General features: G+C 38.4%; 1 protein-coding gene across 1 annotated transcript; it reads left to right on the forward strand.

The window, feature by feature from the left end:
* The first annotated feature begins 5180 nt into the window (after nucleotides 1-5180).
* On the forward strand, nucleotides 5181-5777 carry ARL14 (ARF like GTPase 14). Its single transcript, XM_004441700.3, has one exon. The coding sequence runs from the start codon at nucleotides 5196-5198 to the stop codon at nucleotides 5772-5774; it is 579 nt and encodes a 192-aa protein (XP_004441757.1). The 5' UTR covers nucleotides 5181-5195; the 3' UTR covers nucleotides 5775-5777.
* Nucleotides 5778-12401: the final 6624 nt, after the last annotated feature.

Here is a 12401-nt window from a genome sequence, read left to right on the forward strand (position 1 = left end):
TAGCTGGGGCCAAGGTGTCTGTGACATTTGTCCTTATGTAAGTCCTGTCTTCACTGAGGCAAAAAGGAGTGCTGACCCCTCCCAAATACCAGACACAGCCCTCAGACGGTCCTGCTGGGGTCGTGTTGTTTCCTTGTTCCTTTTAATCTTATTTTGGAGAGGGGGATAAAAATGTTGGGGTGCTAAGGAAGGGGGTTAGCATTTATCTGCCAGGAGAATGCTCTGATGGTGATCATCCAATTCTTCCTTGTCTGGAAAGGTAAGAATCATAGGTATTTTTAAATGTTAGCTAATATACAAAACTTGTGAGAGGAGAGAAAGAAAATTGTCATCAGTCATGTGCCAGGTTCTGTGATATGTGTTTTCACATTCATTATATGTAATATAATAAATTATCACAACATCCCTGTTTTTATCACCATTCAACACTTAGTAAGTGCCAGAGGCTAGATCTGAAGTCAGACGCCCTGGTCTACCCACGTGAGAAGGACAGCTCTCTGCCTTTGGAGATGGGGATGAAAGTGGTGGTCCTGGCCTGGAGGAAGGGCACTTGGAGAAGCTCATGGGTTGGAATATATCATTCTTCACAGCATCAAAGAATCTCAATTAAGATAACGAGTGCCTATTGACATGACATGTTCGGGAACAGAGTATATTTCTGACAACTGACTGTAAAAACATTTGACGTCTGCAAATTTTACTTGCAACAAAATTGGAAAATTAAAAATTAAGCCTGGCCTCGGTGGTTACATGGGTGTTTTCAATTTGTGATAACTCATTGAGCTGTACATTTATGATTTTTGCATTATCTATATTATGTTATACTTCAATTTTCAAGTTTATTTTTTTTTAAAAAGACCAATAAAAAACTTATTCTAGGAAAAATAGGGGATGTTCCAAGTCTGCACAACCACATCCTGATTCCTTCTTCTTTATCTGTGAACAATAAAGATAGTGATATAAGTTGCCACTTTCTTCCAAGAGATAAGTCAGTACATGGTTGATTTTCTAATTTAGGGCTCCCCCCGTCATGGTAAGAAATTAAAGAAAATGTTTCTTTCATTCCTGTATTTTTAACTTCCTGTTAGACCACAGAGCCTGCCAGTAACTCTCTCACAATCCTACCTTTATTTGCATAATCTCATAATCATTTACAGAAAACAAATACCTTGCCTTCCCTCAGATTTGGCTGGGACAAATGAATCCATAAATGTTGTGAGACAGTAGGAAAGGATGTTGAAACATTTAAAGACTTTTTCATGAAAATTAACATTGAGAAAGAAGTTATTTTACTCCCTTTCACAGAAGAGAGATTCATATTTTGATTTGTACATAATATTCATCCAGAATTTAACCCCTCATTTGGTTGACGATCCTGAAAACAAATGGGAAGCAGAGTGAAGGCGTATGTGTATGATTATCCTCATTATAGGCAAAACACATTCAAGTGTTACACCAGTGCTGACAGTGGATCTTATAAAGAATATATCTTCAAATTTAATATGAAATAAGTGTTCAGTTTTTTCTTTTTAAATTTAATTTATTGAAAATATGGAGGTGGGGAAGAGCTCAAGTGGTAGAGCAGTCAGAGTCCTATAAATTCATCTTTGCAAGTATAGTTTTACATATGTAAGCTGAATCATTTCTCTATGTTACTGTAGACTACAGCCTAATTCAATTAGCTTATTTCAATTATAATCTTTTTTTCCACGTTATTTTGAAAAATTTCAAACCTATAGGAGAGTTAAAAAAAAATAGTACATTGAAAACCCAATACCCCTCAACTAAATCCATTAATTGTTGACTTTTGCCGTATTTCTGCTGTTTCTGTCTGTCTCTATGTATATGTGTGTGTGTTTGCTGAACCAACTGAAATTCACTTGCTGATATCACCCTTATGTACTTTAGCATGTATCTCTTTAGAACAAGGACATCTTCCTACATAACCACAGTACCATCACCATACTCGAGACATTTAACATTGATAAATAACACCATCTAATATACAGTTCATAATCAAATGTCTCTATCATAAAAACTTCTGTAATCAATTTTTTTGGACAAAGGATCCAATCAAAGATCACACAATGCATTGAGGAGCCATGTATCTTTTAATTTAGAACATTCTTCCCCCTGCTCCTTGTTTTTTCTTCTGTCTTTCATGACATGGACGTATTTTGAAGAGGCCAGGTCTGTTGTCTTGCAGTATGTCCTACGATCTAGATTTGTCTGATGGTTTTCTTATGATAGTTAAATATGTTTATAGAATTAAAAAACTACATGTGCATATATTGTGCATTCCTGTTGTTTTTCCATGTACCTCCTATGTTTCCCCATTTCTGAGACTTTGTTCACATAGGCCATCTCTTTAATAAGTGCCCTTTCCCCACTGCATCTCTACAAGGCCCTGTTCAGTATTTAACCTTCTAGAGATGATTTCCCTGATGCCCTCCATCCTAAAATAATCTTTGAATATCCAGAATAGCTTATAGCATTTACAATTTTTTTTACTTTGTATTATTATTTGCTCACATAACTTTTTTTTTTTAAAGATTTATTTATTTATTTTCCCCCCAAAGCCCCAGTAGATAGTTGCATGTCATAGTTGCACATCCCTCCAGTTGCTGTATGTGGGACGCGGCCTCAGCATGGCCGGAGAAGCGGTGCGTTGGTGCACACCCGGGATCCGAACCCGGGCCGCCAGCATCAGAGAGCACGCACTTAACCACTAAGCCACGGGGCCGGCCCTCACATAACTTTTTTTTTTTTTTTTTTTGTGAGGAACATCAGCCCTGAGCTAACATCCATGCTAATCCTCCTCTTTTTGCTGAGGAAGACTTGCTCTGAGCTGACATCTATTGCCAATCCTCCTCCTTTTTTTCCCCAAAGCCCCAGTAGATAGTTGCATGTCATAGCTGCACGTCCATCTAGTTGCTGTATGTGGGACACTGCCTCAGCATGGCTGGAGAAGTGGTGCAACCGTGCGCACCAGGATCCGAACCCGGGCCACCAGTAGTGGAGTGCGCGCACTTAACCGCTAAGCCATGGGGCCGGCCCGCTCACATAACTTTTACAATGAAAACCACCCAAGGGTTGGTCTAATTTATCTTTGTGACCTCCCTGGAATCTAGCACATGAGGGTTCACACAGTAGGCCATCAATATATATATCTGTTGAATAAATGGATGAATAAATGAATGAAAATATTATCTCTGGTTTCTGAGATGGTTAAGAATTTAATGTTTTTTTAAAAGGCTTACATAATTTCTTCATAAGAGTACTTTCTGCACCCAGAACAGTCTACTTAATGTTTTAAAAAAATAAAATCTTAACTGTAATAAAAATATAACATGTGTCTTGGTATAACGCCTTGGTATAACCCTTTTAAAAATCAACTTGCTTAGCACTGAGGGAAGCCTTTCAATCTTGAGAGTTCATTCTTTAGCTTTGGAAAATAGTCTTATACTGTTTCTTGGATAATTTCCTCTTTTGCATGTTTTTCCCTTCTCCCTGGAATAAAGTCCTGTAAGTTAGATGTTGAAACTTCCAGATTGATCCTCTCCATCTCTTATCTTTTCTTTCATATTTTCTATCTTCTACTTTCTGAAAAATTTCCTCCCAACCTATTATTGATCTTTTTTAATTTTGGAAGTCATGTTTTTAATTTTCAAGAGTTCTTTTTTTGTTTTTTTTCAGTGGCCTTTTTAATAGCATCCATTTCTTGTTTTATGGATGCAATATCTTTTCAAGTCTGTATGGAAATATTAATTAGGACTTACTTAAAATTTTCTTCTGCTCTCTGCATTACCTCTGTTTGAGATTTCTTAAAGTCATCTTATTTGTTTCTTGGTCTTTCTCTCACTCATATTAAAGGCATGTTATGTATGAAGTGTAGAAGCCCCTGTTCACTGAAAAACTGACTGGAACTCTGTACGTGAGCAAGGTTTGCCACCTGCCAGGTTGGCTATAGGTTAATTCACTGTTGAGTTAGGCATTATGATGTGGAAACTCCCAACTATCAAAACGTGGAGGTCTTTTTCTGACATCATTCAATTTCTTTGGAAAAGAACCCTTCAGTTTTTTGCCTGGGGAGTAACATCTTCTTGCTGAGTGGTCACCCAGCAGAGGTGTGTATGTGTGTATGTGTTTTCTGTTCCTTATTCAGACTTTTACTTAATCCCATCTGGTTTTAGTCCCTCATTTCACCCGTTTCCTCAATATCCTGTGCATCAGCACTCCAAGCCTCAGCTTTATCCTGCTGCATCAGTTACCATTCATCTTCTCTCTATATTCCATCTTCCAGGATGTTGCTGAAATCTCTCACCCTCTGATGGACTCTACTGCTCTTCTTGTTATGAGTTTATATGTTCTTTTTATTACTTCACCATCATTTTGGTGGAGCCTTGAGAAAGAGGAGATAAATACATGGAAATATTTTACAAAATATTGATTCCAAAAAAATCAATTTCCCAACTTTAATCAGACTGTCTGCTTAATTTTAAAAGTGTTTGTGTTACAAACTTCCCCCTCTGTAAATCTGGTCTTGTGAATAGTGTAAATTTTCTGCCTAGAAGGTTAAAGAAGATAATTCTCTATGTGATTATGGGAGTAAGGTTCAGACAACCTTGGGTGGTTTAAAGTTTCCTACTGCATAATCTTAGAGCAGCATGAGATAAACTCTCTCTTCATGACTTCAGAAGTCTGGTTACTTATTTACAACTGGGATAAGATAAATGGTCAAACAACTAGAGAAGTTCTACAAACCACTTGTAAAGTTAGGTTTTTATTCTACTACCAAACTATGCTCCTGTGCATGTCTGAGCCTTGTATTACCTCCGAATTTCCAACATCTGGAATGTTTCCAACATCTTGTTCTCTAACAAGCTGCAGCATCCCCCAGGCAGGCCCCTCCCAAGTCTATTCACCCACCAAGAATTTTCCCTTTGACCTACTGTGGCACTGGCTGCTTTACTCACACCACAGATTTCTCAGGATTGGCTAGGACTGCAAATAAAACACTGCCCATAATGAAGTCAATCAGTTACAACACAAATGCATGCCAGTTCCTATTCCTAACATATAACGCGAAGCCTCTGCTCTCCTCTTTCCTCCTCACGTTTCATACAAGATTCGGAGAAGAAACATCGTATCTGGCCAAAAGAAAAGGTCTTTAAAGGAAAAAAGAAAACCCTGAAATGGGTCTTTTGAGTTCTAAAAACCCCAAAGCCAAGCAAGCCCAAATTCTTCTTCTGGGACTTGACTCTGCTGGGAAGTCTACTCTCCTTTATAAATTAAAGCTGGCAAAGGATATTGTGACCATCCCAACAATAGGTTTCAACGTGGAAATGATCGAGTTGGAAAAGAGTCTTTCATTCACGGTCTGGGATGTTGGAGGACAGGAAAAAATGAGACCCATGTGGGGCTATTACTGTGAGAACACCGATGGGCTGGTGTATGTTGTGGATAGTACGGACAAACAGCGACTAGAAGACTCAAGGAGAGAGTTTGAGCACATTTTGAAGAATGAACACATTAAAAATGTGCCTGTTGTCCTATTAGCCAACAAACAAGATGTGCCCGGAGCTCTGAGTGCTGAGGACATCACCAGGACTTTCAACGTGCAGAGGCTCTGCAGCGACCGGAACTGGTACGTGCAGCCCTGCTGTGCCGTCACCGGGGCCGGGCTGATAGAGGCTTTCGGAAAACTCACCACGTTTGTGAAAAGCCGCATGAAGTCGAGAGGAGACACTTCAGCATTCTTCAAGCAGAACTGAGGTCCAAGCAGTGAAAGAGACACTGATGAAGTTGAAAGGGTAATTTCTTTCTTGCCAAGTGAGAAAGGCAAGTTGCTGAGTTGGCAAGCTTTTTCTGAGATGTTATTTCACCTAAATTCAGTTAACCAACTAAGAATAATATCTAGAAAATATTATTTTTGGCCAGGCACTTTAGCAAACTATGTGGTAATGATAACTGAGAATGAAAATTTACAATTTTGTGTATGTTGGATGATTCAGAATAATCATATTTGTGACCAAGTAAATTATTGCTTTATTATTTTTATATTTTTATATGACTGTTAGAACAAAGTTTAAGTAAACTGCCTGCTAACAGAATCAGAATTCTTTCAGATTGTTTCCAGCTGTTACAGGTATTAAATTTCCACCATGCTCCCATGTAATAGCTGGGTGGTGTATAAAAGGAACTTTAAATTATGGAAAGGAAAAAGTTTGATGTTAACATTTTGTAAATCCCTATCCCTAAATAAAGTTTTTCTTTTGGATTCATGCTAGCTTTTTGAAATCTATTGCTGGGAACTTCCTACAATGAGTTAAACAATGAACTCCAGGCTGTGAACTGCCCAGCGACTGTGTTCTCCCATAGGGAGCAGAAGTTTGTATCTTAAAGCTCTGAGGATCAGGGTAGCACCTTGGAATTTAGAGCAAGGCTGGGCTAATCGCTCAGCTCAAGGCTGCAGCCCCAAGATCGGCTTCAGCAGAATTCAGTCTAACAGTCATTACTTGGGAATCATGTACAGCGCACTGTACTGATCAAACAGGAACCAGAGCCAGACTTTGCTCTCAGAGACTTTGCAGTTCACAGGGGAAACAACATAAAGCTAGCAGCTAGAATAGGGCAATAAGGGCTATGTGCTGTAACAGAGGGAGAGACCTCTTCTGACCTGGGGAAACAGGAAGTGCTTCCTGCAGAAGGTGGTATCTAAGAGAGTCCCAACTCCCAGGGACACCATGAAGGTGCAGGTTAGTCACTGGAAGTTCCCATCACCAGGAGACTCTCCAGAGATGTTGTAGGGGAGGACAGGAGGGAGAAGGAACTAGAGATTGAACTAGAATTCCCCTGAGAGGCTCAGAACTCCCAGGCAGGCCCTGGTAGTAACAGATGACACTCTTTCCTCTGACCCCACCTCCAACAAGGCTCATTTGGACTAGAAGCAGGCCTCAAGCCCCCACAGCAGCCCCTGGGACTCCAAATCTTAAGGTCACAGAGGAAAATAAAGGTACAGCAAACCCAGGGTGCCAGCCCCTGGACTCCTTTCCTGGTTTTCTCCTCTCATCTTAGCCATGATTTGTTCAGCAAAGATCTGAGTAGCTACTCCTGTGTTACATGGTAGGGATTCAAATAATAAAGTAGATATACACATAATAATAGTTACCATTGGTTGAATACTTGTGTGTGCCAGGCATTGTGCTAAACACTTTCATACATCTTCTCATGTAATGGTCACAACTGCCCTAAGAGAAACAGGCATTATTATCTCAGTTTTACAAATGAGAGTACTGGGACTAATCAAGGTTAAACAATAATAACAACCACAAAAAAATACTTGGTATTTTCACCGAGGAGTGGTAGAGCCAAGATTCAAACTCAGGTGTGTCTGACTTCAAGGGCTATGCTGTTAATTGCCGTGATATTGTTTTATAAATAAGGTATGGTCTCTGTCTTTAATGAGCTTACAACACACAATTAAGAATAAATCCAGGCTAAATTAAATATAGAATAGGTAAAGGGATCCTGAGAAAAAAGAACAAAGCAGGAGGTATCACACTCCCTGATTTCAAAATATACTACAAAGCTAAGTAACCAAAACAGCATGGTACTGGCACAAAAACAGACACACAGATCAATGGAATAGAATCGAGAGCCCAGAAATAAAACCACACATCTATGGACAGCTAATCTTTGACAAAGGAGCCAAGAACATACAATGGAGGAAAGAAAGTCTCTTCAACAAATGGTGTTGGGAAAACTGGACAGCCACATGCAAAAAAATGAAAGTAGACCCTTACCTTACACCATACACAAAAATTAACTTCAAATGGATTAAAGACTTGAATGTAAGAACTGAAACTATGACACTTCTAGAAGAAAACATAGGCAGTACGCTCTTCGACACCAGTCTTAGCAACATATTTTCAAGCACCATGTCTGACCGGACAAGAGACACAATAGAAAAAATAAACAAATGGGACTACATCAAACTAAAAAGCTTCTGCACAGCAAAGGAAACCATCAACAAAACAAAAAGACAACCTAACAATTGGGAGAAGATATTTGCAAACTATACATCTGATAAGGGGTTAATCTCCAAAATAGATAAAGAACTCATGCATCTCAACAACAAAAAAACTACCAACCCAATTAAAAAATGGGCAAAAGACCTGAACAGACATTTCTCCAAAGAAGATATACAGATGGCCAACAGACACACGAAAAGATGTTCAACATCATTAACTATCAGGGAAATGCAAATCAAAACTACAATGAGATATCACCTCACGCCCGTCAGAATGGCTATAATTAACAAGACAGGAAACAACATGTGTTAGAGAGGATGTGGAGAGAAGGGAACTCTCATACACTGCTGGTGGGAGTGCAAACTGGTGCAGCCACTATGGAAAACAGTATGGAGATTCCTCAAAAAATCAAGGATAGAACTACCATATGATCCAGCTATTCCACTGCTGGGTATTTATCCAAAGAACTTGAAAACACCAATGTGTAAAGATACATGCACCCCTGTGTTCATTGCAGCGTTATTCACAATAGCCAAGACTTGGAAGCAACCTAAGTGCCCATCAAGGGACCAATGGATAAAGAAGATGTGGTATATATACACAACGGAACACTACTCAGCCATAAGAAACGATGAAATCCAGCCATTTGTGACAACATAGATGGACATTGAGGGTATTATGCAAAGTGAAATAAGTCAGAGGGAGAAGGTCAAATACCGTATGATTTCCTTCATTAAGTAGTAGATAATAACAACAATAAACAAACACATAGAGACAGAGATTGGATTGGTGGTTAGCAGAGGGGTAGGGGGGAGGGAGGAGGGCGAAAGGGATAATTCAGCACATGTGTGTGATGATGGGTTGTAATTAGTATTTGGGTGGTGAACATGAAACTTCTATTTCTATGCAGAAATAGAAGTATAATGATGTACACCTGAAATTTATACAATGTTATGAACCAATGTTACTGCAATAAACAAAAAATTAAAAAAAAAAAAAGAATAAATCCAGGCTAAATTAAATATAGGACTATGATATCATCCAGCAATCCCACTTCTGGGTATATATCCAAAGGAAATGAAATCACTATCTCAAAGAGATATCTGTACCCCCATGTTCATTGCAGCATTATTCACAACAGCCAAGACATGGAAACAACCTGTGTCCATCGACGAATGAACAGATAAAGAAAATGTGGTGCGTATATATACACACACAATGGAAAATTATTCAGCCACAAAAAAGATGGAAATCCTGCCATTTGTGACAACATGGATGTACCTGGAGGACATTATGCTAAGTGAAATAAGTCAGACAGAGAAAGACAAATATTGTATGATCTCACTTATATGTAGAATCTAAAAAGGCCAAACTCATAGAAATAGAGTAGATTGGTAGTTGCTAGGGGCTGGGGGGTGGGGGAAATGGGGAAAGGTTGCTCAAAGGGTACAGACTTTCAATTATAAGATGAATAAGTTTTGAGGATCTAACGTACAGCATGGTGACCATAGTTAATAATACTGTATTGTATACTTGCAATTTGCTGAGAGAGTAGATCTTAAGCATTCCCACACACACACAAAAAGTAACTGTGTGAGGTGATGGAGGATGTGTTAATTAATTCAATTGTGGGAATCCTTTCACAATGTATATCAAATCACGTTGTAAACTTTAATATATTATTATATATGTAATACATAATATATTACAATTTTATTTGTCAATTATACTTCAATAAAGCTGTGGGAAAAAAGAGAATAAATCCAGGCCAACATATATTACTTTTATAGTAAGAAGGTTCTTTGAAAAAACAAGCCAGGCAGAATAAATTAAGTGCAATAACAAAGATATAAGAAACATGCTGAAAGACTATGGCAAAAAGAGTTTCTGATTTTAGGAAGATCTCAGGGGAGTGCCAATGTAAAATGCTAAGAAGGAGAGTTTTCCCTAAGTTTCACAAAATGATTAAAACCTCAAATACGCATCTTAAAAAAAATGCATTGTCCCTTACCATTTTCCGTATGAATTTGAATCTTCCTAATAATCTTAAAATTAGGAGTCACTAACTTATGTCTATAGAAAATGTCTGAATAGAAAATGCTTCCTGTTGTTCCCGAGTATTTTGGTAGTCTGAATTAAGTGAAGCCTTTTGTGGCCCAGTCTTAGCATAATATAAAATTCAGAGAAAATGGTCCCTAAAAACATTGAAAGTAATTAAAATCTTCACTTCAGAAAACTCTGGGTGTGTGTGGTGGGCAAATACATTCTTAATGTAGAGCAAAACTTACAAAGTAGCTTTTTCCTATCTGTCATTTCAACACCTCTCCCCCATACAGCAGCTATTGCTCAAAATCTCTACTAATATTCTCCCAGAAACTTGGACACTCACATGCTTTTCCCCCTTTCTTCCCAGGGATCCAATCTCTTTTCTTCCATCAGTCACTTGCTTTCTTTTCAATGTAAATTTTGCCAATCTTTCCTTTCTTTGGCAATTCCCCCCTGCTCTCCCTAGCATGCTCTTCTACACCCTCCAACACACACACACACACTCACACACACCTGTACACTCTTCACTCTAATCTACTGATAAAGCCCAAAATAGAGGAAGGAGGAGAAAAATTAGGTGGACAATAGCAAAATATTCCTTAGCAGGTGAGAGGAAAGAAGCTGTGAATATTTATGCCTTGATTATTTTTTGTCATACATTTTATTCTCTGTTATCTATATGTAACAAGACAAAACTTTATCTTTCATTGTTATTCCTTTTATTTTATTTATTTATTTTTTATTGTGGTAACAAGACAAAACTTTTAATTTATCAAAATAGCATACTGCCATGGATCTGTAGCAACACAAAGCAGAACACTTCTGAAATGTTCCTTGGTTAAAGATTTAAAGAGTCTGAAAGGTAAATATCAGTTAAAAATTTCTATCTGATTTTCTAAGTATTCCCAGATGAACAAATCCCTACAGGGCACTAGAATAAAGAACAGCAAGTAAATGAAGCAGTGGCAGTGGCTGATGTATGTTAAAATTAGTTTGTCAGTTTAAAAAGCGGAACATCACTGTGTCCTGATGATGAACAAATTGGGTTCTGCCAAACCGAGGAAGACCAGGAATTTCAGATGAAGAGTCCTGAAGTTCTTGTCCCTTGTAGGTGTCACGGAGAATATCCACAGAGGCTGCAGTGTGTTGAGTATGTGGAGGCACAGCCAAGAACTGCATCCGTCGGTCTTCTGCAGACCCTGGGTTGGCCTGCTCTTGTTTGCACGTGCTCTCTCTCCAGAGAGAGAGAAACAGAGACTGAAAAGCAGAAAGAAGACAGAGAGACTTCTCTTTTGGCAGGGCTAATAGCATTTCAACATAATTTGGGATATAGTGTCCACCAAATTTTTAGCATAGTGTTGACTATTAGCAGATTAAATTACTTCAAGCACAAGAAAGCACATTTTACTTTGAAAGTACCATACAAATATCAAAGTTGGTTATTAGATGACAACCATATGAGTAGTATTTTTACAAACATAAGCTCATTTTGTTCTCACAAAATCTTATGGGGAGACATAATAAATATGATCAACTCTATTTTAAAGATATGAGGAATTAAGAAGTTACTGAACCTAGTCCTCTGGTTCTAGAGGGAACAAATTAATTTTAACATATATCAGTTTTTTAATCTTGACTTCCAAGATTTAAAAAACCATGTAATTGTTATCATACAATGAAGTTAACAATAATGTGGTACATACAGATTTCACCATTAAATTCCTTTGTTTCTACAAACCAAATGGGACTATGTGTCAGTGTTTCTTGGGCTGAAAACCTGGGAGCCATATTCCTTTTTCCTTTATATCCCACCTCTATCAGCAAATCCTGTCAGCTCTCCCCTCAAAATATGTCTCCCTTCTGGCCACTTCTCTATCCCGTTCTCTACCACCAGGCCACATTAATTCTTCACGGGATGGCTGCATTCTCCACAGAGAATTCTGTTAGGAGAGGTCTTCTAAAAACGAAGATCAGATACATCACTGCCCTGCCTTAACACTCTCTGTTTGCTTCTCACCCGACCTGCTGGCCGCCTTCTCTTTTCCCACCTCTCTCCCCTGCCAGCCACACTTGTTTTAACATCCCTCTATCACTCCTAATTCATTATAGCCTCAGGGTCCTTAAACTTGCTGTTTCCGTAGTTTAGAATACACATTCCTCAGGTCTTCAAATGGTTCAAGCTTCACATCCTTCAGGTCTCCAACCAAATATACAGAGGCATTTCCTGAATCCTTATCTACACGAAACTCCTTATCCCTGTCATTACCTACCATTCACCCTGCTTTATTATTCTTTTTTTTTTTTTTTAAAGATTTTATTTAT

Source organism: Ceratotherium simum, chromosome 15, assembly GCF_057802395.1.
Source record: "Ceratotherium simum simum isolate JZ-2026a chromosome 15, ASM5780239v1, whole genome shotgun sequence".
Classification (NCBI taxonomy): domain Eukaryota; kingdom Metazoa; phylum Chordata; class Mammalia; order Perissodactyla; family Rhinocerotidae; genus Ceratotherium; species Ceratotherium simum.